The 26,857-nt window shown below is 41.1% G+C and overlaps 2 protein-coding genes across 6 annotated transcripts in view; one reads left to right on the top strand and one right to left on the bottom strand.

Moving 5' to 3' along the window:
* The first annotated feature begins 931 nt into the window (after window positions 1–931).
* On the top strand, window positions 932–12,707 carry C6H17orf75 (chromosome 6 C17orf75 homolog). Its single transcript, XM_075178089.1, has 10 exons — window positions 932–1,129; window positions 1,963–2,043; window positions 2,383–2,508; window positions 3,870–4,010; window positions 7,421–7,478; window positions 7,909–8,028; window positions 8,411–8,475; window positions 9,040–9,176; window positions 9,625–9,728; window positions 10,235–12,707. The coding sequence occupies exons 1-10, from the start codon at window positions 996–998 to the stop codon at window positions 10,454–10,456; spliced, it is 1,188 nt and encodes a 395-aa protein (XP_075034190.1). The 5' UTR covers window positions 932–995; the 3' UTR covers window positions 10,457–12,707.
* A 5,657-nt stretch (window positions 12,708–18,364) lies between these two features.
* The window catches only part of RHBDL3 (rhomboid like 3), a 45,189-nt gene continuing 36,696 nt past the window's right edge, over window positions 18,365–26,857 (bottom strand). For all 5 annotated transcript variants that reach the window (XM_075178086.1, XM_075178087.1, XM_075178084.1 and 2 more), the window contains one exon: window positions 18,365–21,007. In XM_075178086.1, coding sequence (XP_075034187.1) covers window positions 20,736–21,007 — 272 coding nt within the window. In that variant the 3' untranslated portion in view covers window positions 18,365–20,735. The remainder of the gene's footprint in view (window positions 21,008–26,857) is intronic.

Below are 26,857 nucleotides of genomic sequence, written 5' to 3'. Positions count from 1 at the left end.
TTTCCCCCTCCCCACCGATATAAAAATATAAAACATAGAGGAGACATCTTGAATATTAATATTTTTATGTCAATCGTGTTGATTGTATCTTTTCCTGTTGTTTCCTCTTTAAATAAAGAGTTAAAAAAAATAAAAAATGTATTTTATGTACAAAAGATATTAACATCCTGATAAATGTATTGCATGGAGGACAAAAAAATTAACCCTCCCTTTTTTTTTTTTTTTCAGTAATGACTATAGTATTTACAGGTAACAATAATTGAATTCTGTGCATTCTGCTAGGACTTCCACATATGTATTGTACATATCCTGCGTTGTGTCTGTCTCAATACGACAAGTGCCGTATATGCATTCAACAAGAGACAGTTGAATACGGACGGGCGTATAACCAAATTACGTGCGATTAAAAAAAAAATGCACAATACATTTGCTTGCCTTACTGAATCAGGTCCAAGATGTTTTTTTAATAATTACATCAACTTGTATTTATGTTCATATTTTAAAGCAATGCTGGGTTTAACTCATCATTGCAAGATGGCAGTGTACATGACTTCAGTCAGTGGTCATGGTGACATACATAGACATGCTGCAGCAGACTTTGGCAGACTGTGTTTTTTTCCCCTGACAGATCAATTCTGATCCAATTCTATTTGCATCATCTACAATAGACACCAATATCTCTGCCAGCAAATCTGAATGAAGGCAGCTAAATTGCCAGACATCATCTGCCTGTCAGGGGGACTAACATGAAATCCATGCTGCAAAATAAAATGTATGACAGAAGTGGATAGTATAATGGCATTGGCATGGTTATCTGTTATATACCGTGGGTGTGTAATCTGCGGATGCCCAGAAACGGTAGTGTCACTGATTGAGAGGTAGGAACCATCCAGTCCTACCCGGAACCTTATTGTAGCGGCTGCGACGGACGGATATACGGGCGGACCTCTGTTTGTTTACCTGTCACAGCGGCCGCGCTGGCATCTGTGTTGGGGATGTTACCGGCTCAGACGTCACTGGCCGAGTCCGTGGATGGGGATGAGCTGAGGAGTGAGGATGGCGAGGAGAGGAGGGGGGAGAGGCAGTGTAACAACTATTATTACTCCCTGTACATCTACCAGGCTGGGAGGTGAGGACCCCCTATCACATATAGATTCCCCCCATCACGTATAGACCCCCCCCATCACGTATGGACCCCCCATCATGTATAGACCCCCCCCATCACGTATAGATCCCCCATGCAGTGAAATATTAGTTATTTATAGTGTGGTGATCTTCTGTACAGCGCTGAGTCCCCCACTTAGCACATCCCCCCCTATACAATACTGAGACCGCTGTAGTACTATAGCCCCCCCTTCATAGACAGCTGCACATTCATCAACAGAGTTAAGACCCCCTTGCACAATGCTGAGACTCCCTATGTTACAGGGGGTGCAGAGCCCTCCTGTAATACTGCTGAGATCCCCTTTTACAATGACACTATTCCCCACAGTGGTGGAGGTGGGCTGGTATACAGTGGTACGCCATACTATCAATTCTCCTACTGCTTTAATTGCAAAAATATCAAATTCCAATTCTAAATTTCCACTTCGACTTCCACTTTCAAAGGAGACCTTTATATACAATGTTGAGACCTGTTCAGTGCCAAGACCACCCTCACACAATGACCTTTTATAAAATGCTGAGATCCCCTGTACAGTGTGGAGAGCTCTCTTCCCTGGTGCGTTCTGTGACCTACACCCTGTATCTTGCAGAGACCCCTTATACAATGTATAGTACACAAAAAAATGATTACTATGATATATGAGGGGGAGGGGTGGTGTGTAGCAAACACTATCTTTTAAGTGTGTTAGACAATTTTAAATCCCCTGTATCTTGATTAGAACATCAATCCCATTTTCCTCTGCCCTGAATAGAAAGTATCATAAATAAGACTGTGAAGTTACGTAATGTCTTTTCCAGCGTGTCCCAAAACTCGGCAGACATTGATGATGGGAGCCAAGGGAGTGCTGCCTCTGACACCCCATCTGGGGAAAACTTCAGGTGAGTGGGTTGTTTGTGTCCATATTCCAGGCCCACACACACATACACAACTATCCTTTTCAGCTTTCTTTATGCAGATGGCACGCTAAAGTCTGCTCTGTCTACAGCACACCATAATGCAAATGTCACCTCTACACACATTCACTATAGTGTAATACATGCGGTATCGATAACTGGTGGTAACTTAGGAGCCAAGCCTGTTGAATGCAGCAATAATACCCACCACATCTGTATTTTAATCAGGTACTCATGTGACTAATACAACCATACATTCAAACTGTCCTCATAACTGCAGTTGGTGTAATTGCTATGTGTACTGTATCCATTTTTTGTTTAAAGCCTCTCTTCGGTGGACACAAATTTACCGGCCGAAGCGGAGCCTGAGCTCAAGAACTTTATTGCAAAGCGTCTGTCGCGGGGAGCCATGTTTGAGGGGATGGGTAACTTAGCATCATTAGAACTCAGGTAAGACATTGAACTGTAAGCATGAGAGTTTTGTTAGTGATTGTATGATTGTGATGTTGACCTGTCAGGGTTTGTGTAGTCTTCTTTGTCACAAAATACCCAGCACAACAAGGAAGAGCATGAATCATGTTAAGTATATAAATGAATTTGTAATAAAGCAATCGCCTGTCTTTTTGGGTTACCAATGTACTAATAGAGAGCTAGGAACCAAAGTGCAGATTACAATTGCTGAGTAAAGTCTTCAGGAGATTAAATTGTTAGTGTAATAGCATGTGGTCAACAAGAGGCAGCCGTTTTATGCTGTAATGTTGGCTACTTATAGGGTGATCTTGGCCCAAGTGACAGGATCAATGTCCATGATGGTGACACATGTAAGTAGATTCAACATATTAGGAACATACAGATCATGTCTACTAGTGCCTGTGAGATGTCTTTAATGTGTAGGGGAGGCATCCACTTTAATAAATCCTATAGGATCTTTGAGATTTCAATTGTAAAATGTGGAAGAGCAGTCTTGATTTTTGCTTGGCTTTCTTAATGAATCCTGCTTCCTGCATAGAGCAAATCGAGTGGTCCCCACCCAAGTTTAAAAAATCAAAGAGCAGTCTTGCTACTTCTGTATTTGCTCTGCAAGGAAAACCAGCACCTTGGAAGCCATCCATAGAGATTCAGTACAGTTCCGTTGAAGCTCGTTTGTCGGACTGAGTCGTCCAGCTCTGAAAGCTGCATCTCCAAGTCGGGAGCTATACATGGGCAGCAGGATTGCTTAGGAAGTGAATGTCTGAAACACCTTCATTTGTGCGATATTCAGTTTTGTTGTATCCACCATATATCTGCAGGATCTCGAGCAGCCATCTGGTGTCATTGTTGTTCTCTTCTGAAACATTATTACATTCAATGCTTGACTTCATTGTATTAGATATCAATGTGGAGGGGCTGTGATATTCTAGGAGAGCAAAGTATAAATATAGATGACGCTGCACAGCCTGGAGGTCAGGGATAAGAGAAACTGAACCATTTACTGCATTACAGAGAGAGGACATATTTGCAGCTCTTCAGACTCTACCTAACCACACGTAAATCTGCAGTATGACATCTGTCTATCACTGGTCATTCCTTGCAATACGGGTATTGCCTTTAAGTTGAGAGGCAGCACGCAAAGGAAAGAGTTTGTCTGTAGTTTAAACTAACTCTATGTAGATAAAACCGTGTGTCCTTTTATTACAATGTAGCAAGAAAAAAAAAAAAAGATTTCCTAGAATGTGCAAATGACAGATTATTGCCGCACCAGCAAGCAAGGACAGGTGCTAATTGTGTTATAATTTTGATCTCTAATCCATGTCACATTTGTCTAATTCCAGTTGCCTAGAATACACACTGGGCTGTTACTACTGCCTGATAGAACAAGACAAGCAAGGACAAGCCAGTAGCTCAGAGCCCGCACCCCCCTCCCTGGAGTATGTCGTCTGCTTTCTTGGGGGCTCAGAGAAAGGACTGGATCTATATCCTTTGGTTGTGTTTTGTGGGGTACAAGAAATATTCTGTCACTTATATCCCCCCTTTCCCCAGGGGAGATTTTAGTCTACTTGAAGGGTAGCTCTCCTTTTGACCAGAGTGGGGTCATAACACTTGTCTCCAGTAAGGGTACGCTGGAGAGTTCTTTGTGGAAAGATGGTTAAAGGGTTGTGTATGTTATGGCTGCTGCTGCCTACTCTTCAGGCACTAAGATGTAACTGTAAAGTGTCCAGCTGGGCGCCCTTTCATACTGAGCTGACTAGGACACTATAATCGCTCACATTCAGGGTGAATGTCGTAGAGGTAGTGACTGTATAGCAGATGAGATGGTGATTATGCAGCATATACAGTAATGGCCATATTGTCACGACATGATCCACAATAGCCCCTTTCTGCCCCCAATAGTCTGTTGTTATTATATTTCTTCAGTATGTTCTACCATAGTGCCCCAATGTGTTCCCTATATCTCTGCGACAATAGAAAATTAGACAGACTAAGCTATTCTTCAGAAGATCTCTGAAAGGAAACACTTTCCAAAATTATAAACGTGGAGACCCTGCTTGTGTTCATGGTACCAACCACCAGTCCTGTTGAAACTTGCCAGCAGGTATCCTGCTAAAAATATAATTGACGGTTTAGATCTCTGATCCAGGTTGCCTACATCTTGAGATCATGGTTGAATGAATAACATTGTCAGGCAGTCCTTCCGATAAATAAATAGGAGAGTTTAGTATAGTGTAAAGTACCTTTGGCATTAACATCATTTTGAGCAGATTAATTCCGCCAACAGATGAAGTTCTCAGAGCCTGAACTCCCTTGAATACATAGTATTTAGTGAGAACCGAATATCACAGGACAAAGTCTGAAACTGTTGGCTATCGTACAACAAACACAAAGGAGCTCAGTGACACAGGTGTTGAGTGCTGACTCTCCTTTAAAGGGAGTTAGGATCGCATGTATCAGAAACAGCTCTGTCTTTGTCCAGTTATTAATGAACCCAGAAAGCTTGAAAACAGATGTTTATAATAGCTAATGCTGGCATTAAGCTAATGTAACCTGTCATACACATATACATGGACACATGATCTTAAAGTTGACCACATGCAAGCCCAACAACTGCTTCCAGATAAGCTTGCCTTATGAAAGACATCTTTACGTTTCACGAAAGCTTTATAAGCTCCAGTAAGGTTTGCAAGATGTCAGGATTTTTTTGCAGGGGCTTAGGTATGTACTTTACTTAAGCTTAATTAACTAAGCTATCAGCCCAACCTCTCTTTCCTTATGTTAACTATGTTAATTGTACTGAATTGGCCAATAATGGAACATCAGATGTAGGCCTTTACTGCAGCCCACACTATATTGGTTTTATAAGACTACACGTTCAGAATGGTCAGAATTCCCAGGGTGCAGAGCTCCACTTGACCTATTCACATCATACATTAACAACACCATGGCCATGTCAGTGCTGGACAGGCCAAATACTCCTCATCCCCATTCTCTCCACTAATAGACCAAAGAGAGGTAATTCACCATCCAGTGGAGGACTATTTATATTAAACATGACCTCTACACTGTTTATATTACTGTTCATTTCATCCATACATATAACTGGAATCCCTGATCAGCTTCTTGAGAATCCAACACATTTTAAATTATTCCATGATTATTGGGTGATCTGTCTACATTGGTAGTGATTAGCTACATCCTCTTACAGATATCTCCTTCCTCCCTACCTGCTTAACCAACATTCAAGACAATTTGTTTTGATCGATAAATGTGGCTTGCTGAAATATAAATAATAAAAGTACCATACTAAAGACAGTTCTCTAGAGAAGTAAATCAAGAATATATACCAGTTACTCTGCTTGATCCCTGTTGTTTCGAATATAACTTGTTTGTATCTAGCCACTGAATGTGATGTGTCCAAAAAAGATCTGCTTTTGATCGATATGCAAAACCTGGCATATTTAACTCCTATCTCTCTGTCGCCTTTTTCACATAAACAGATTTGCTTATTTATTCTGGACCTCCATGGCACAAGCCTAAAATAGCACAGCATCCCTGTCTGTACAGTTCAGAAGTTGGTTCACACATGGACATCTGTTCGGCTTGCTCCATGGGAGTTCCTGTTAAAAGCTCCTTCCCAAACATTGTGAGCAGCAAGTCCATTGATAAATTGCTTGCATTCTAGTGTTGCCATCTGCCTTCATAGTGAAGCCTATGATTCACATATTGTTGCAACTTAGGTGATTTTCCAGGTTGTCGGCATTGGTTGACCAGCTATCCGCTACCTTCTCTCTCTCTCTTGGGTGATATTTCTTCACCTTCTTATGACTCTGTTTTGCTGACATATGTTACTGGTCAGTGTATAGGGTACAATTTGAGTGTGGTTTAGGGAATTACCGGGTTCCGCTCTTTTGCCCTCTCCACGCTAGCTGGTCAGCCTGAAAACAGCCTTAGGTGCTAGCTGAGGATACCCAGTGCTTTTGTAACTTCAGAATCACTCGGGCAAAACAACTGGAAAGATACAAATGTACCTTTCATTATATATATATATATATATATATAATAGTGCATGTGTGTGTGTATGTATGTGTATATATATATATATATATATATATATATATATATATATATATAAATTTACAAGTCACACAAGGAGTACAACTAAATTAGCTAAAGTAGGGGGTTGTTTGTACAGTGAATCTACCCTTCCCTAAAGGGGCTATAAGCACTGTATCCTCAGGAGTGGTGTCCTGGCCACCGAGCCACACTGTTTTACTCCTCTGCCAGTGGAACAGGTACCAAGATCAATGTTCTCCTGCTTTTGGTTCCACACAGATACAAAGTGCATGGAGACTTCGTATCCAGCAGTCACAATCCTGGACCAACAGTAAATTCAACCCCTAATCAGCCTGTCCAAATTAGAAAGTGAAACCACAACCTCACATCTGAGCTCTCTTTTAAACCCGGTCTGGTTTCCACAGTGGTGTGGCCTAGTGGGTCTGGTAACAATTTCCCGCTGAACTGGATGCCTGAGTAGCAGAGAGCGGCTCCAAGCCTACGCAAAGTCCTTGGATTGCAGCAGGCACCCTGTGGAACGGGGCTCCGGGAAGTCTGGCTAAAGTGGCTGCATAACTACTAAATAAAGGTTGAATAATTGTAATTGACAGAATTGTGCCCAATACTGGAAGACGTATGTTTTGTTTAACCAAACAACATTAATAGTGTTTTCAAAATAATTTACCTCTAACAGGTATGGTATGTTTATGTATCCTTCAACATGTCAGGTCTTTATACCTTGGACACCCTACTGTATCGCATACGTCTAGTAAAGGTGTTATTTTCATGATCTGACCCCTGTGTGTCTCCTCTGTTTGTTTCCGTAACTTTTTACCTTCAGACTGGAACTGGACAGCCATGTAAAGGGCCTGAAGACCAAACTGAAGCCTGAGGTAAGATGAGGATGGTGCTGGAGTCTCAGGAGTCATTGTCCGCTGTTCTCGACTAGATCCATCTCTAGGGTTACATTTGATTCTTCCCTATCTCCGCCAGCTCCTGTACTGACTATTATTCCGAATCTCATTCAGCTCCATTTCGAGAATTACTTGTACCATCTTCCATAACTCTGGAAACAGAGATGGCTGATATAAGGATTAATAGAGTTACATGGGCCATCCACACCCGATTGTTATCCCCCATATCAGCCAGCTCTGTTTCTAGAGTGATCTGCACCGTCCAGATCTGATGATTGTTCCCCGTCTTGGTCAACTCTGGTTCTAGAGTTACATGTAGCACTTGCTTCTGGTTATGCTGTCCCATGTCTGACACCTGATTCTAGAGTTACATGTACACCCAGCATCTGATTATATATTTCCCATCTAGATGAGTAACCTGGAGTCTGACATAAAACCTTATCTGAGCAGTTGGTTTGAAGACTCCGTGTTACCAATCCACAGAGTGGTGAATCTCTTCCAGGAGAAATTGGCTTATTTGTTACATGCGGTAAGAAGCACATTCTAATTTAAATCATTAAGTGACCACTAAACATAACAGGCAGGTTTTGTTAAAGTAGACAGCTGCTAAGAATACTTGCATACATGTATGTAGAAGTTAAATTAGATTTGAAATATGGGTTTGATCATAGGAGGAACTATTTACTCTATGCACTGCAGACTTACAATCAGTAACTGTACTGAAGTACATTGCAGTTTTTAAGTGCAGAGAAGAGTAGCTTAAAACCAGATTTGTATGAAGCATGAGATTTGTGTCAATAGTACAAGATGTTTTTTTTCCTAAACTTGTATTCAATATTTAGTTGCGTTTTAGCCCACAACTGAGTATGTACACATCATACACTTACAACTTGCTCTTTACCTATGTCCAGGCGCTGAGCTACACTACAGTGGAAGTTATAAATTCTGATGAGAGAACTCGGAATGACATCAACAGGTAAATACTTGCCATAGATGAAGTGCTGCCTCAGGTTCCCAAGGTTCTGCCGACATGTGGCCTACCTCAGGGTCCCAAGGTTCTACTTGCCTGTGGCCTACCTCAGGGTCCCAAGGTTCTACTTGCCTATGGCCTACCTCAGGGTCCCAAGGTTCTACTGGCCTATGGCCCCTACCTCAGGGTCCCAAGGTTCTACTGGCCTATGGCCCCTACCTCAGGGTCCCAAGGTTCTACTGGCCTATGGCCCCTACCTCAGGGTCCCAAGGTTCTACTGGCCTATGGCCCCTACCTCAGGGTCCCAAGGTTCTACTGGCCTATGGCCCCTACCTCAGGGTCCCAAGGTTCTACTGGCCTATGGCCCCTACCTCAGGGTCCCAAGGTTCTGCTGACCCATGAGCCTCTTTACTGGTACCACCGTTCTGCTACTCGAATTCCCAGAGTTTTATTGGCATGTGGCTCTCAAGTTTCATGGCCCTCTTTATATTCACATGTGACCCTATTTCTAGAGTTCCCTGGTTCTGTTGTAGTTGTGTCCTCCATCCTTTCACTCTGACTCTATTGCAGGTTCCTGACCTCGGCCAGTCTGCAGGGCCTAGTACAGGAAGGTACTATGACGTCTCTGTGCATTGCAATGACCGAGAGAGAGCATCGATCTGTCACCGTGGACTTCAGGGACAATCAGCCAGAACTTGTTAATGCAGGTGAGCCCCCCACCCCAGTGTCAGGGTAGACAGGAAAAGGAGGCGGGGAAAGGACAGGTAATACAAGTAAGCACAGCTCTGTTCCACCACCTGCGAGAAGAAGGAATACGACATGTAGGTAGTTAATCTGCATAAAGGTGTTCATTATGCCTATTGCAGTAAATCCCATCTCTCTTGTGACACCTACAAATAAAATCCACTGACATCATCCCTCTGCAGTTAGCTGTATTCTATATATAAAACGCCTGTAGATTCAAGGCATTGCTTGTAGCGTTTTTCCTAGGTGCATAGCGTCCTACAAAACGCCGGATTACTTGTTAGGAATAGTGTAAATCGAAGAAAGAAAGTTAAATTATGCTGATATTTGATGTAAATAATTTATCCCAGCGTATTAAGTGATATTTGCAGAGCAACAAAGTGACACAGACCACCCCTCCTCTTTTTACAGTTAGTAACCGCTTCTGTGAGGATTGGATGCAGGTCTTCATTAACAGCTATGACGGGGGGAACCCCTTTCTCTTCCGCCAGAAGCTGGAGAACTTCAAGCTGAAGGTGAGTATTCTGGAATAATAACAAAAAGGACATTACCAGTGCACAGTTTAACCTTATTATATCTAATTCTGGACAAAATCGGATGCCACATAAGTTTCCTGTACCTAGAAATCTACACAAAATGATACAAGTGAGGACAAGCACGGACAGACAATTTTCTTTTTGTATATATAATAATGGCATTGATTTTGATATAAAAATAACAGGCTCAGGCCTGTCTTCTGGGCCACACCGTCTTCCTCCCGCCACCTTCCCGCTTTTAATTATTTTTAGTCGGCAGTATGCAGATATTATTTGCTTCCAGAGAAAACATGAAGTGTTATTTAATATGATGTAGTTCTGATGTTTTGTAACCCACTGCGACCAATCGGAGATCAGCTTTGATCGGCCCAGAGTAAGTTACTACAGGTGTCAGCTTCCAGAAGTATTATCATTCTTCTCTATTGAAATGTATTGCTGAATATGCCTGATGGTGGCGATATTTATGCCCCCTTGTCATTCATCAGGCCATTCAGGACATGAACAACCTGAAGAGACTGATCCGCCAGGCAGAGAACAGCCATTACGCCCTCTTCCGCTGTTACACCTTCTTGAAGAACTGCGGCAATGGAAACACCCTTCTCCAGATCGTCAAGGTGGAGCACGGCGAGATGCCGGAGGCTAGCAGTGTGGTGAAAGTGCTGGAGGAGTTTATCAACGAGGAAGGCTTCTCCGTGCACAACTCCTGACCTGTGTGTCATGTCTGTGCTTCTCGTGTTCCATGTGCCTGGTATGGGTTACTGCTTCCTGTATGGACCAGAGGACTGTTTGACTGATTGTGATGTCTTTAGCAATGTTGTACGTCATTCAGTTGTATGATTTACCCATGTCCTCGGGCTCTAACATCATTGTAACGTGAAGGCAGCTCTTGGTGTGTTTGTACCAGCTCACTTTCAGACACAGTCCGTCTAAAGTCAGAGTCTAGATTAACAGGATCAGCTCATCTGATACCCCATAGAGCCAGAGACCACACAAGGCTAGTTAGTGTTACGTTTCATATGGGAGTACATGTGCGTGCTGAGAGTACATCTGATGAGGTTTTATCCCACCAAGAAAATATTATTTTGTTCAATAACTGACCTGTTGCTTCCTAAACCTGAATGCGCCTCCGCAATACAATATAAAACCAAGTTTAGGATTAAGGTTGTCTATGTAAATGCTTAGACAATCTCTATAAATACCCAATCATTATACCTTCTAATACTTCAGCTGAGACATTGTTCCTCAGACACACCAGCTCTAGCTATAAAAGTTAATATGTTACTGCCCTTATGCTTGTATTAATTGTATTACATTTAAAGTGACACAGTGGGCAAATATTTATTCTGAAGAAACCTTTTAGCTGTGTTTTTTTATTGTTTATTAAGAGGCAACGCTGGGTAAGATTCTTAATTGCATATAAACCTGCACCTATCCATTCAGCTAGCTCTATTGTCTCATTCCAGTAAGAATACGTTTTATTGATTATAACAGTCCAGCATGTTTACCTTGTGTTTGTGTGTTCTAAACACTACAATATGTTTACCTTGAATTTGGGTGTTGTAACACTACAACATGTTTACCTTGTGTTTCAGTTTTTGTGTAAGTGTGTGTGTGTGACATTTCATCAGGGTATAGTGAAGTTTAGGCCAACATGAAGTTTTTTTGTTTGTTTTTAAATAATGGCTGACAATTTAAATCCACCAATCAGCATGTTGTCTTTAGAGACAGTGGGGTAATAAATGTATCAAGCTGCGAGTTTCCGACGGGTTTGAAAAGCGGAGATGTTGCTTATAGCAACCAATCGGATTCTAGCCATCCTTTATTTAGTACATTCTACAAACTCATAGCTAGAATCTGATTGGTTGCTATATAGGCAACATCAACACTTTTCAAACCGGTCACAAAATTGCAGCTTGGTATATTTACCCCAGTGACTGTTATGCTATAGAAAAATCAGCTCATGCCACAGTAGTATTTACTAATTCATACCCTACCGCTGCCAAGATTAACAATGACACTCGTTCCTCTCTTGCTAGCCTAACAGTAGCTCCTTTTATAGACCGCTAACCTATACAACATACAAACAGGGTAAGACACATGTTATACATCCATATTGGAGGTGAGCTTGTGTACAGCACATACAGGGGGAGACACCAAGACTCTGCATTCAGTATGTGGGACACAAGGTGTGTAAGACACATGTCCTCCCAGGGTTGGAGTTCAGGGTGATAAGTTAAGCATTGTGTCATTGTTTTCAAGTGGAATGAATTCCGCTTTTGCACTCCAACCTTTACCAATTATGTACCACTTAAAGAAAGCCAGGTTGTGGGGCTACTATTGTAGATTAATGGCAGGTACAGCCATCTCGGAGCTGTGCGTCATTCACAAGTTATTAACACGATTATTAAGTGCTTTTTGTAGGGCAGGCACTGTTACTATTGTAGTCTGTGTACAGAATGTTTTGTTGAAGGAAGAAGCAGGTTAACCATTATTTCTTGAGTTGCATAATTAGTAATATAATGTTATGCGGCACAAGGAGCTTTACTAAACACATTCTATTCAAAAATGAACATTTCCCTTTAGAGCAGGGTTTACCGAAGTAAATGAAGGAACAATGAATACATTTCACTGGCTACACATTTCAGGTCCTACAATGAAGAAATGACCGGAAACATAAACGTCTGGCCTGTGTATTGTCTTTGGCCAACCTCCCCCAGCCAGCTGTGAATCTTGTGATCTACAGACAATATATCTTGGCATTAACATATGATATAATACATAAACTGCAGCCTCAGTGCCCAAGTTTGTGAGGTTCCAGTAATGTCACAATGTCATTAAGTAGTTTACTGACTTCCTATGTTCTGTACTAAATAAAGTTGCAGTGTTGGACAATGACTGTTGCATATATGTCCTGTAAATAGTCTATACAATTTACTAAATGTTGTATGTGAACCATTATATCCTGTGTCATTCGTTATTACACAAGTGTCATCAGTGTGCCTCATTAACAAAGCGGTCGAGGCACAGCGCAAAAGTCTTTAGAGGTGTCGTGAGCCTCGGTGTGCCTCTAAGCGTGAAGGTTTGTGGAGGAAGATGACGGGAACAGAGCTGCAGTCAGTCTGTCGCTGGACTCGGCACTTTAAGATAGACGCGTTGTCTCTGAGAAACTGGTATACGATACAACACGAGACTCCCTGTCAGATTGGGAAGCTGTGGCACTGTTCGAATTGACGCAATCAAACTGCATGTAAACACTTCAGCTGATATCCTCAGTAAGCTAGGATGCTGCTTGAAATAATGTTCAGAATGGTATTTAGCCAATAAGCTGTTCTGCTGGTAAAGTGTATCATATTAAACTGACATGTTATTCAAGAACAAATCCTAGTTCAGTAACCACTGCAGCCCTGTAATAAAACCAAGTGACTTGGGGCTTCATTCAGAATAGGCCCTAAATTGTATTTAAAATATATGTGTTACAATGAGATCTTTAAAGAAGTACAATTCTTTGTAAAAGAAAAGAGCTTTAATTTAGCAACCTGTAGAGTGAATACTTCATTTTATTAGGAATATATTTTGGTGTGAAATTTCCATTTAAATCGAATTGAATTTCCGCTGCAAAAAGTTATTCAGTGTCAATATTTACTAGAAGCCTATTTTGACAGGGTGGTTTGTAAAATGATTAGAGGTTTGACTTTGATGAGATGATACACTCAGGCGTCTCCTGAGGATGGAGAGTGTATGTGCCGTGACGTGCACTGTGCTGACCATCTAGGTAGACAAAAGTAATTTTATGGTGCGCGTCCAGTGTGGTTAAGAATCCTAAATCACCTCCTGCGATTTTTTCAAGGATCAGATGCAGGTTTGAAATCGAGTTGGTAAGTTGGTATAGTAAAGACAGGAGAGACTTCCATGTATGAAATAAACATTCACCCCATCCATTCTCACGCCGTGAACATAGAAAGAGCTGGCTTACAGACTATATAGTCTCACTTCTGTTTTGTATTTTGGGGACAACATCTTCATGACCTGACCTCTGTCTCAGCCCTGAAAGGAAACTTCCTCCGTATGTTCGTGTGTAATATCACATAGAATTATCTTCTCAAATAACCACCTGCTTCACTATCGGCAAAGGTTTAAAAGAGTCAATTCCAAAGGAAATTTACAGTAACTCAATAGTGATGAATAACTTAGGACACAAAAGAAAATGCAGTAGTGTATAAAGGTGGTGTACAGATGACCATCCTGCTCTCTTGCACAATTCTTCAAATGAGGCGGATACTTTCTCCACCTACGATGTGGTCATTGTCCTAGCTGAATACGCCTAGATAGAATCTGGACTTTCCACCTTTCTGATCTTGTAGACCTTTGGATACACAATGTACCCCTTCTGGCAATAGTGACCTTAGTGGCAGCCTGCCCTTCGTCATGAGTCAAAAGAAGTATTTGTCTGGTCTTCATATGTCCTTCAGTCTGAAACAGGTAAATGTATAATGACCTAACCAAGTCCAGGCAGTAAAACAATTTCCATGCCGAGACATTGGGCTTAGGTAAGAACAACTTCCTTATTTACATAAAATTCTGATACCACCGTGGACAAAAAAGAAGACTTTATCCTAAGTTCCACCTTTCCTGAAAAAAATCAGCAAATGTTCTTCAGACCACAGTGGCGGTAGTCATATTTCTGACCGTGAAAATACAGACAGTATGACTGACGTGAAAATCAAAATACTGATAAGGAGCAAATACCTAATGTTGTAAATACTGACAGGGAAGAAATCCCGACACGGCAAAAAAACAAACTACAGTGAAAATGACAAGAGTCACACTGTCGGCATTAAAAAGGCAAGGCGAGTCGGTCCAATTCGTACCCAACGCAGACCAGAGTGCTGACAGCTTTGAAGCTCTTTGTGCAGATGTAATCGCCAGTAGAAAGATCACTTTCAAGGAAAGGAACTTAAGTAAAATTTACTAATAACAAGTTCAGTTCACATAGTGCCAAAGGATGTCAAAATACCAGTCTTATTATTTTTACTCTCTGCATGAATCTTATGACAAATTAATCTGCAGCTAATATCTTGTGTAGTAATCGGTGGTAGTCATTAACACGGCACTAGAAACGCCTACATAGTTTAAAACGACGTGACAATATCGATTACTATAAGCCCGACGATTATAAAATCACGACTTACCATATAACACACATCAAGTTTGTCCGAAACGTATAATGGAATACAGGAGTGGGGTCCGAGTATTGACGCTTTAAAAGCGCCATTTTCACTGTGCCCATTGTAAATGACCTAATTTTGTACCATTCGGGTTTTACACAGGACTGTGATTTAAGGTTTTGGACAAACTTGATGTGTGTTTTATGGTAAGTCGTGATTTTATAATTCTCGGGCTTCAACGTTTTAAACTATTTTGGCATTCCCAGTGCCGTTCTACTGTATCCCACCTGGAGTAATACCCATAAAGCACAAATCTGTACTTTTAGTGTGTTCATTGCCAGGTCCTTATCTAATCCTTCTTGCAGAAACTCCATGATGTGACTGATGAAGGAATTACTTGCACCAGTTGCTCAAAATCTTCCAGGTTGTGTACACTTTAAATGTTTTCTGCTTCCTGGTGTTACTACTCTATATTTTGTATGTGGCAGCAGTACCTCAAATCCACCAGAGGTGCTGCTGTTCTGCTCCTCAACTTTACACCATGCCTGTAGGAGTTAATCTCCTTGCCTGATTAGAACTGCACCTGTCTCACAGCTTCAAATACCTGACTCAATCTGTGCTCTGTGCAGTTCGTTGTTAATCCCTGGCTGCTGCTTTTTTCTCCCTGTTCCAGTGTTTGTGCTACTGCTGCTTGATCTCCCGTTGTGACCTCGGCCTAATTACCGGTTTAAGCTTTTTCACTTGTGACCGTGAAACCCTGCCCAGATACTGGATACTGCTTGAACTCTGCCTGGACTCTGGTTTCAGCTTGAACTCTTGTTGCCCAGACCTCTGCCTGGTCACTGGTCTCAGCTACTCTGTTTGCTTCTCTGGACAGACTCGTCATCCTGGCAATAGGGTAACTCTATACTTGTTCCTGCATTTTAACTGTATCAGTCATTGCTTGGAACCTGTTGCTCTGTGGACTTTCCTGCCATTCATCACACCTATTCATATTTGTGTATTGGAGTTATACCTGTTTATGCTGCTACCTGAAAATCTCCATATTCCATAAACTGAATCCTTATTCATATATTTTGCATGAATAAAGACATTTGGGGGTAAATGTATTAAGCTCCGGGTTTTTCAACACCCGCGAGTTCGGCGTCTTCGGCGTTTAAATTTAAAGCGGTGCTGCCTTGTAAAGGGAGACTTCCCTTTACAAGGCAACACCGCTTTAAATTTAAACGCCGAACTCGCGGGTGTTGAAGAACCCGGAGCTTAATACATTTACCCCTTGGTTTTTATACTTCTGTTGCCGCTTCCTGAGTTCGCTAGGAATCATAACACCTGGCTTTTAATTCAATGAATATCACCTTTGTCATGAAACCTTGATATCTTAGCAGTACCTATTCCTTATCCACTGCACAACTTTCAGGGATTTTGGATGTGGATGCCATACTTCTTGATGCAGAAGATTCGGACATTCAGGGAGACCATGGCTGTGTTACTGCCAACTGGGTCACCTCTGAGAATGATGGTTTTAGTGGACAAAAAGGTAGGATTGCAATTACCTTCAAAAGGTCTTTACTTATTTTCTTAGAATTCTGGAAATCTTAGGGATTGGAGGAAACACATACCGCATATTAAACTTGCATCTTGAGAGAATATCTACTCCTTCCGATGTTATGTCAACATACCGTGAGTTAGTTCTTCCTCCCTTGGAGTTCTCTGCTGTTGACATGAGATCTATTTGTGGCAATATGGATTTATTTCCTTCCCACAATCCTTGGTCTGTCGGATGACAAGAGTATTTACCCCATCTGGTCTTGCTGTTACCTGTTGTAATGATAATCCATTCATGATCTCCATACAAATTACCCTACGGACTGCGTGTCTTCCTTATAACAACCATTGCACATGCCTTCTTTCTTCTCGTTGTGATGGAATGGATTGATGAAAATCTTTGACATCTCTGTTCCAAACATTGAGAATGTCGTTTGCCAAATGCCTTATATGAAACCTTGACCCAGGAACACCGTCTGTGGCTGCAGCCATGAGCCTAGAACTCTTAAGAACAACTCCACCATGGGAATGGTCCACAAATTTATAATTTCTTGAATTCCTTTCTAGGAACTTTGATTCTTTTCCCCTTGTAGTGTGTCCAGCCAAACCACTAGATATTTCAGTCTTTGTGATGGTTGTGACTCTGCTTGGCTGATAATCCAACTATGTTGTTCCAGAACTTAATGACACATGTCATTTGTGAAGCAGCTTCTCCCAATATCGACTAATGTTCTAACTTTGGCCATGAGATGGAAGGTGCTTTACTTGGAGGATGCCTAAAACCCCCTTACAGTTAGTACTAACTGTGCGATCCCCAAGGACTTAAGGAATGAGTACTGTTTATCTACAACAAAATGTAAAGAGTGGGAACATAATACTGAATGACAAGTATCTGTGTCCCAGGCTGTCTTCCTTATATGCTTTTAAACCAAGGGAAATTGCTCTGTATAGGAACATCATCCAAAAGAGTGTGTTCAGCTTCAGGAAAACCTGTTAAGGGTCCCTGGTGTTTTGTATGGAGAGAGCAGGGTAGGCTCCACACATAAGGCCCAGTCCGGGTCTTCTAGTCTGCCAGTCTCTAAACAGACTGCTCAGGAGCTGCACCTGTGTGGTGCCTGTTAAAATGAAGCTAGAATGTGCAATCAGTCTCTCAGACCTAGGGAGGAGGTTAGTTGCCTCCTGAGAGAATCTGTTGTGGTGAGCAATAATATGTGTTTGATTTGTGTGTGAGACATAAGGTCCTTCACACTTGAAAGAGGGTCTACATGAAATGTGTAGTGAGTGCCGAACAGGCAAGGCTTTTTTATTTATGTTTTGTTTATTTGAATGTGCTAGTAAAACTGACTGAGGTCAATTACACCGCAAATAGTGAACTTGTATGACTTTATTGCTGCTGTTTGCTGCTATTTACCCCAGGAGATGGTACCTATTCCCCTCACACGGTCACAGTAGCTACACACTTTTGCCTGTACTCCGCTACAGAAGTATAGAAAAGAAGGCCCTGAAGGAAAAGATGAGCAGCCTTATATACCTTCTGAAGGGGTTTCTTCTGCCAAGGATGAGGAAGAGGAATCCATAGTCTTTGCTTGCAATTGCTATGGGGTTCTTTTGGGGGATTAGTAAATTAACTTGTTTGATATCAGCCTGTAGACATCTTCTGTCCCCCCTTTTTTTCTATTGTATTCTAAATGAAAGAGCCAATAAGAAACCCCAATACTGGTAGCCTAAATTATAAGAGGTTACTAAACATAGGAAATAAAGATCCAAGTGGGCATCCTGGAAATACACTAGTCAGTGGTCCATAATTATAATTCTGCACAAAATAAGTGTCAGCCTTCCTGGCATAATATATATCATTAAGAGGTTTCTCCCTAACTCTGCAATGAAATGATTCAGTACCCCATATTTGTTAAATAAATTTAATGGCATCATGTAACATTAACTGGCATTAAACACTGTATTTACACTTCACACTTCAGTACAAAAATAATTGCTTGTACATAACGTTGGCGGATATTACTGCAGGTGCCCTCTTGAATGAGGACTAATGTAATGCCCGGGTTGTGTCCATCCATGGATCTAGTCCTTCAGTCCCGCTCAGCAAGCACAAGTGAGTGTAGAAGAAGGAAGGGGTCTAGAGATGTAAATGGTATTCCACTTGCTGTCATACAGGCAGAACCCTATGTAATTATGTCCATACATTCAGCATTCTAGAGGATCATGCTCACTGTTCTGGACAAGGAGGTTCCATTTGAGCATCTAATGTGTTAGTTGAACAAACTGAAAAGTGTCTCTAGATGTTGTGAGATTCTTCTAGTGATTTGCTCTTTGGAAATGCTGATAACAGTTTGGGGTTCTTATCCCCACAGACAATCTTCGGCGGAGACGTAGTCATCCTCATAACTTGGGAACTGAGACGTGGATACAAGTGGTCTAACACTGTATAGCTGCTATACAGTTACTTATCTGTGCAGCCCATTTATATTAATTGGAAGGGTTATTCAACTTGAACGTAGGACGTTTATTTTAATATATATTTATCTAGAGGGTTTAATAGTACATCTGGGTGGAAAAAGATTAAACCACTTGGATTCTAACACTAAAGTGTGATGATTAATATGGGTGTTTAACATAAACTTTAGTATACTTTTTTGGCTATTAACGAGCATTGGGGAGGGGTATAGTGTTTAATAGAACCATCAATTTTAAGGCATTTTCTTTTGGAGGCGTGGTCTACTCTCATGTCACTTTGCCTTCTGATATGTGTAAATCTAATTGGTTGTTACAGGTAACAGCTAAGACTTCTGCTGATATTCAATGAGAGGCGGTGATGGTTATATCGTCTGCTGGAGAAAATTGTGTAATAAAAGTTCAATGACATGAGTAATATTAGTAAAGCCAGGTCAATGATCAAATACACCCTTAATCATTTCTGAGCTCTACTCCCTGTGGACCTCAGTCCAGCACTGATTAGTTTATGATGTGTTGAGCGATCAGCGATACCTATGTACTAATGATTTATAAAGCAGGAGACGGTACCACTCAGCTCTACTGCCCAGTAAAATCTGTGCTGTTCTGACTTGCCACGGCATAATTTTCGTCTTGTACTAAAGATAAATTCTTAAAGGGCATTAATGCAAGAAATATACATTGGTCTCATATAAAAAAATAACTTTAAGGAATTCCTTAAAAATATAGTAAATTGGTAATATACCACATATATTCTTAGATATTTTTAACTTTCATTTAATACAGAACTGCTGCTCTAGCTCTCTATTAAAAATGATGTTTTTATGTTATAAGTCATTCCAAATATGGCTACTTAAAATGTAATGACACGGAAACGGTGGACACGTTCTGTGCGTTTAATAAATAATTCCCCTAGCCATTAAAAAAAATCAATACTATGATAGAAAGGTGCTCTCCAGTAATATACATGATTAAGGCAATGTTAGCTAAAGTTAGTGTGTGTGTGTGTGTGTGTGTTTTATATCTGAGTTTCCTGTGTTTATTGTGTTCTTTTAAAACTCCATTCCAGACAGCTATAATTTCTATATGTGGCACAGCCGCTGTGCTCCTGCTGAATTCTATCCCGGAACCACAGCCCAGGGTGACGGAGACTAAGGGCTAGATTTACTAAGCTGCGGGTTTGAAAAAGTGGGGATGTTTCCTATAGCAACCAATCAGATTCTAGCTGTCATTTTGTAGAAGGTACTAAATAAATGAAAGCTAGATTCTGATTGGTTGCTATAGGCAACATCACCACTTTTTCAAACCCGCAGCTTAGTAAATCTAGCCCTAAGTGTCGCTGGACCCCATTCGTTCACGGATAAAGTTTACAGAAAAAATATTTTTTTGGGGGGCGAGAAAATGGACAAAAGTATTAAAACAAGTTGGAATGTAATCTAATGTGGAAATTATCATTCTTAGATCTGACTCCCAATAAATGTACCATGTTAGGAGAGATTTCATAGAAAACCTCGGCATTAGGATGAATTCCCTCTCTCTCTCCTGGAAGTGGAACAATTGTGAACATCTCTTTAATGTTTGGAGATAGGAAATACAGACCACGTGTGGTTACTTTTGGTATGAGGAAGGTTGATTGTTTTGAAAGTATATAAATTATATCCTCCTCCATGGTTGACAGTTGTAGATTGGTTGCTGTAGGGCGGGCTTCTCGTCGGTGGGATGAAGATATTCTTGTTTCAGTTGAGTGACTGGACCATCAATAACTGGTAAGAATTATGGAAGAGTTCCCTGGTTCCCCATGTCCCATCTATGGGGGTGGAGGTAATCGAAGACCAGCCATGTTAAAGGCAAATACGTTCCATAAGACGGCAAACATCACAAACAACAAGTAGATGCTTAGAAAGATCCACCAGAGAGACTGGTCGCGGAGTCTTTGTTCGAAGTTCCTGAGAATCACGACTCCCAAGGTGATGCCAACCAGAACCCCGCCTAGGTGGGCCACAAAGCTCGGGTAAGGGCACGGAGGATAGGCAGATGGGTAGAACCTCAACCAGACGGCTCTCCCAAATTCAAAGCTCACTGCAAATTGAAAGAGGTCAAAGACAAAACATCAGTAGAGCAATGACTGAACAATTTACTAAATGCTGCGGGGTAAAGTTATTGGGCCTGATTCATTAAGGAAAGAAAAGTAAAGAAAATGAGTAACTTTGAGCCTTGCAAAACCGTGTTACAATGCAAAGGGTAAAAATTAGTTTATTATTTTGCACATAAGGATAATACTGACTTTTTTCATGTAGGACGCAAATACTTGATAGCTTTATTTTTACACTGACATTAAAAGATCATCTAGGACATGCTCTACCCCAATTATAAATCATTGATTCAATGGAATTTCTGCACTAGGGTATTTCTCCCAAATGATCTACTACTTCCCCTTGAATTGCAATAAGGTGGGATTACTCTTAGCCTACAGATGTCGGCTCTCCAGGTATATAGCCACCATCCTGCAGTCCCATTCACTTTGCATGTCCTTCATAATAGTTAATAGTTAATTAAATACTGAGCATTTCCTTTATATTCCATTATAGTTCACAGATTATTAGTTTAGTGAGCTCTCTAGAGATGTGAAAAGCATTTTTCTGTTCCATCTACGCCCCTGACAGGTGCATATTCATATTCACATTATTATATCACTAACTTCTCTAGAGATTTGCAGAACATTGCTCTGTTCCTTACATCCCCTGACAGATACATATTGATATGTTATGTAGTTTATTAAATTACTGACCTCTCTAGAGATCTGCAGAACATTGCTCTGCTCCATCTACTCCTGACAGACACATAGTGATGTATTCTGCAGATTATTAAAATTTTCAGCTCACTTCAAATATCAACCTGAACATCCTCACCGGCTCAACGGCAGCTACAGTCATTTACGGTGTGAGAGTCACTATACATGATCTAACCAAATTTAAATTTGCAAAGTATGGCAGTAAAAGTTTACATGTTTGCTGCAATTAGATCCAAATAACGCTGGGTTTATGAATAGTAGTGTGCAAGAGAAATTCATCAGATCCTGGCTTCACTATAAGTTCTCTCCAAAGTGTTAGAAATAAATAGTTTTTATAAAATGTTATTGGAAAAAACAAAAATAATTTAAAGCAATCCTATGAAAAAACGGGCAGGCTATAAGAAGAAGCTAGATAATTGCCATTTTCCTCGTTTTGCTTCTTCAGGCTGCTATTACTGATTTATAAATTTGCACATTGTCAGGTGACTACCATGGCACCCATAGTCACATGGCACATGATGTAGTGAGCAGAGAGGCTTTGGAACACTCCTCTGAGCTCCATCTCCCCACTGCATGCACAGTGTGTGTGTGTGTGTGTGTGTGTGTGTGTGTGTGTGTGTGTGTGTGTGTGTGTGTGTGTGTCTGGCAGTCATACAGCTAAGAAAATTGATGATCAGATCTATGCTTAAAGAGTAACAAAGTAATACCTTAAGTGCTAAAGACAAGTGGGATTCATCCCTACATGACCACCTAAAGTGCTAAGGAAGAATCCCACTCGTCCTCTGCATTTAAGGGGTTGAGAAAACCCACAGATCACTTCCCACTACATCTGGAAGTGGGGAAAATTGTTCATTTAATTTAATGAATTACCTGTAGTATTAAGAAATGCTTTGTCCACCTGTATGTTTTATTAAACTGCCTCCCTATCTGTTTCATTCTCTCCAATGTTGTTTTGTTTTACTATTAAGAAATGTATCTTTTATTAAACTTTTATAAAACATTATGCATATTTGAAGCCCACCTGAAACAAGGCAATGCAGAATGTGATCTGTGTGTATGAAGGGGGGCTGTAGTGTTAACTTATTTCCCTATATATATATATATATATATATATATATCTATAATATAAATGCTTAGTGGCGTGTGTTAGTCTGTCTGTGTGTGTGGAAAAAATAAAACCAAGCTGCAGCGCCACCTGCTGGGCGGAGTTATACACTGACCTACTAAATTCTTAGTGTGTGTGTAAATAAAAATTCAGAAAGGGCTGAAATTTGGTATACTAAGATGTTTTTAATTTGTTAATTTAATTTGTTAATTGTTAATATTGTTTATAAAGATTTAAAAAATAGATATATATATTTCTTGAAGGAGAAGTGACAGTTGTAGATTGGTTGGTGGTTGCCGGGGGTGACAGTGGGGAGTGGTTGGTGGTTGCCGGGGGTGACAGTGGGGAGTGGTTGGTGGTTGCCGGGGGTGACAGTGGGGAGTGGTTGGTGGTTGCCGGGGGTGACAGAGCGAGAGGAGTGTGATACTCAGGACCGCTGAGAGAGATCCCTGTGTCTGGATAGACATCTGGATAGATGTGGCGATGCAAATGAAGGATGAGGTGATGGAGAAGAATGATGAGGTGGTGACATGTGGACAAAACCACGTTAAAAAAGGGCGCTTAAGTCGGGAAGTAACGCTCTTCCCCTGAGGAGGCCTGGGCTAGGGCCCAAATGCATGACAAGAACCTTTTTAACACCTTAAGTAGCTTGATTTGACTGGAATGCATGAGTATCTTGCACGGGTTAACTTGTGTGTATATATATATATATATATATATATATATATATATATATATATATATATATATATCCCATACTTACCTACTTTCTTCAGCTCCCTTCCGGGAGCCAGCCAGTGGAGGGGGGCGTGAAGGGGCGGGGTGGCAGAAATCGCGTCATTTCAGCCCCGCCCCCTGTGACGTCATGACGCAAATTGCGTCATTTGACAGCGGGGGCGGGGCCAAACGCCGCGATTCACCGGGAATCGCGGCGTTTGGGATCTAATTCTGCCCACTTCACTAGGAAGTGGGGCACTTCCTAGTGAAGTGGGCAGAATTCGGGAGATTGCCACACTCGCCCGGGAGTCCGGGAGACTCTCACAAAATGCGGGAGTCTCCCGGACATTCCGGGAGAGTTGGCAAGTATGATATATCCCTTTTTTATAACAATCAGAATATATTGGACATTGAACAGGGAAGACAGTAAAACTTCCAATAGATCACGTTGTTTTATTGAAAAAAATTTTTTTGCATGTATATAATTTCACATGTAGAGCATTTACATGGCAGTACTCCTCCTTAAGAGTATCAAATTCCAGGTTAACCAGAAGAACGAGAACGTTCTATGCTACACGTTTCAAGGAGATATCCTCTTCCATATGCTTTAGGATAACAAGTAACAAATAATAGTAAAAGCCCAGTATAAAGAGGTCATATAATCAGCATACTAAATTACCGTAGCATAGAAATATTAAATACAGAGGAATCATTAAAGATGTAAATCATTCAAGAAACACAATAAAATCATAACTAACATTACTTTATTTATAGAAAGCCAAGGTTACAAGCTCTCAAGTCTCAAAAAGGTGCTTTAAAAATGTAAAAAAATAAAAATATAAAAATATAAAAAAAAACAATAAAACAAAAACAAGGGAATAAGGTGCAGCCATTTAGGCCCTTGTCTAAAGAGGAAGGGCCCGTTTGTCCCTGATCCTGGGGCCAGAGGACTCCAACCTAGGACAGTACGACCCTTGATCTTAGCCAAAAGGCAGAGAAGCTTTGCTGTTTTTATTATTATTATTTATTATAATGATTATTATCTTAAATTAAACCTCTCTAAAATGACTTCTGAAAAATGCATTAATATTTATTTCCAGAAAGCATTGCCTGGTATTCCCTGGTTCTTAGTGAGGCTGCGTCTATGGTTCATTACACTTAAGCTTACGAACGAAACAACCTGCTCTGCGCTAATGAGGTCCAAGCACTCAAATGTCCATTTTTCTTTTGCAGAGGTCCATTTCAATACTGTTCCTGACATTTAACAAATGGCCAGCAGATGGCAGACTAGTCCTTGTCTCCAATACGCTATTTTCCCTGGGACTGAGGCAGCAGGGGTGATGTCAGTGGGAGGGACCAGTCTGGTTATATTTGCAGATATTACTGTTGCAGTCAGTGTTGTCTACGCCTCTCGCTGCCCAATGATACCATTGCTCTCTGTACAGACGTTTTCCATATAGAAATCCTCTAAGAGTGGAGAAAAAATGACTCCCGAATGGGGGCATTTACAAAGTCTTATTAATGTAAGGTCAGTGTTTAGGCAGAAGGCCTCCGGCTGACTGTAGCTTATTCACCGGATTTATAAATCTCTCAGTGTCCAAGTTCAGAGTGATTCCTATCATCAAAATCATTGTTGAAGATTGGGATACATAGGCAAACCGAGGGGGGAGGGGGACACTGTATAATTGAGGTGGGCGGACCCTGCCCCTGCTTAACACGGCTCTGCTTGAAAAGGGAGAGCTGCGTGCACCTAACAGTGGTGCATGCAGCATTGCCCATGTATATTATGGGGATAGGAAGACTTTGAGAGCAGCCAGGCACTGTCTAATATTATAGCCACGCCCCCATGCATGCTGGTCACGCCCACTGGCGGCGTGGTGTGGAAACCCCCCTCTACAAATCCTGCGTTTGCCTCTGGCATATGCAAGACTGTATCAGCTCAGAAGACCCCTTTATGTGCTATTCAGATCATTAAAGAATGAGGCGTTACATTAGAACACAGCAGAAGTGATAAAATAATTACAACATTCTATCCCAAGACCTCGTACTTACTGAATTATATTCTACATATCGTAATGTAAATTATATACATAAAATGGTCTATATCTTGAACTGCAGAACATGTAAGATTTCCTCTACACTGAGCTTGGTGGGGGTGCTGGTACTATTGCAGATTTTGGGACGTTTCATCATCATCATCATCATCTTCACCATTTATATTGCGCCACTAATTCCGCAGCGCTGTACAGAGAACTCATTCACATCAGTCCCTGCCCCATTGGAGCTTACAGTCTAAATTCCCTAACATACATACAGAGACTAGGGTCAATTTGATAGCAGCCAATTAACCTACCAGTATGTTTTTGGAGTGTGGGAGGAAACCATAGCACCCGGAGGAAACCCATGCAAACACAGGGAGAACATACAAACTCCTCACAGATAAGGCCATGGTCAGGAATCAAACTCATGACCCCAGTGCTGTGAGGCAGAAGTGCTAACCACTGAGACACCGTGCTGCCCATTTCATGGTCTTGAATACAGATACATAAGGACATTTATAATTACTAGGATAAATGTATATATGTATTCCCAATACCTATATGAGTTACAGACCATGTATCTATATGATTTACTGGTTTTGTAAACTAAAGACAAGCTATCTTCTGATTCATCATTCCTGTGAGCCTCTTACTCAACCGTGGTCCTCGTGTCGGCTGACTCAGTGGGGAAAACACTGACACATGAGAAGTGTTAATCACACGTGTCTGCCAAGAAGTGTGAATCTCGTGCTGCTGGAGCTACCTGGGTGTATTTTAATTAGATGCTGATGATAATTAGATCAGTGAACTGATGTAGTTCTTAGAACAGACTTCTGCAGACTCGTCCAGATTCCTGTTATATGTGTGAGACAAATGACAGGCTCCTATCTTGTTTTTAAATGAGTAGAGGATGCAAAGAAAGGCCTCCCAGAGAGCTCTATTAGCTAATCTTGTATTTATATATAGGAAGCAGTTCTTGGGAATAAACAACAGAGGGCATTCATTCACCCACTTTGTGGAATTCCCTCCCTCGCTCAGTAAGACTTTTCTCTAGTCTTCAAACCTTCAAGCGTTCTCTGAAAACCCACCTCTTCAGACAAGCTTATAATATTCCTCAACCATCATCTTAGTCTCCCTAGGTTACCCTATTACCACTCTCTACACAGCTAACACAAGACAACAACCCACTGACCAACATTGCCACACACACATCCCACTCAATACTTTTACCTTTGCATTCTAGCTGGTCCAGTGTGCAATATGATGTAGCACATGCC

The sequence above is a fragment of the Mixophyes fleayi genome, chromosome 6 (assembly GCF_038048845.1).
Source record: "Mixophyes fleayi isolate aMixFle1 chromosome 6, aMixFle1.hap1, whole genome shotgun sequence".
NCBI classification, from domain to species: Eukaryota; Metazoa; Chordata; class Amphibia; order Anura; family Limnodynastidae; genus Mixophyes; species Mixophyes fleayi.
Note: the sequence above shows the minus strand (reverse complement) of the source record. Positions and strands in the feature narration are given on the sequence as shown.

What these genes read in the sequence shown, in the direction of transcription:
- C6H17orf75 (XM_075178089.1), top strand. Translation starts at nt 996, where the DNA reads ATGTTACCGGCTCAGACGTCACTGGCCGAGTCCGTGGATGGGGATGAG. An exon ending in TACATCTACCAGGCTGGGAG is followed by an intron (nt 1,130 to 1,962) that starts GTGAGGACCCCC and finishes TGTCTTTTCCAG; the next exon opens with CGTGTCCCAAAACTCGGCAG. An exon ending in TCAGAGAAAGGACTGGATCT is followed by an intron (nt 4,011 to 7,420) that starts ATATCCTTTGGT and finishes GTAACTTTTTAC; the next exon opens with CTTCAGACTGGAACTGGACA.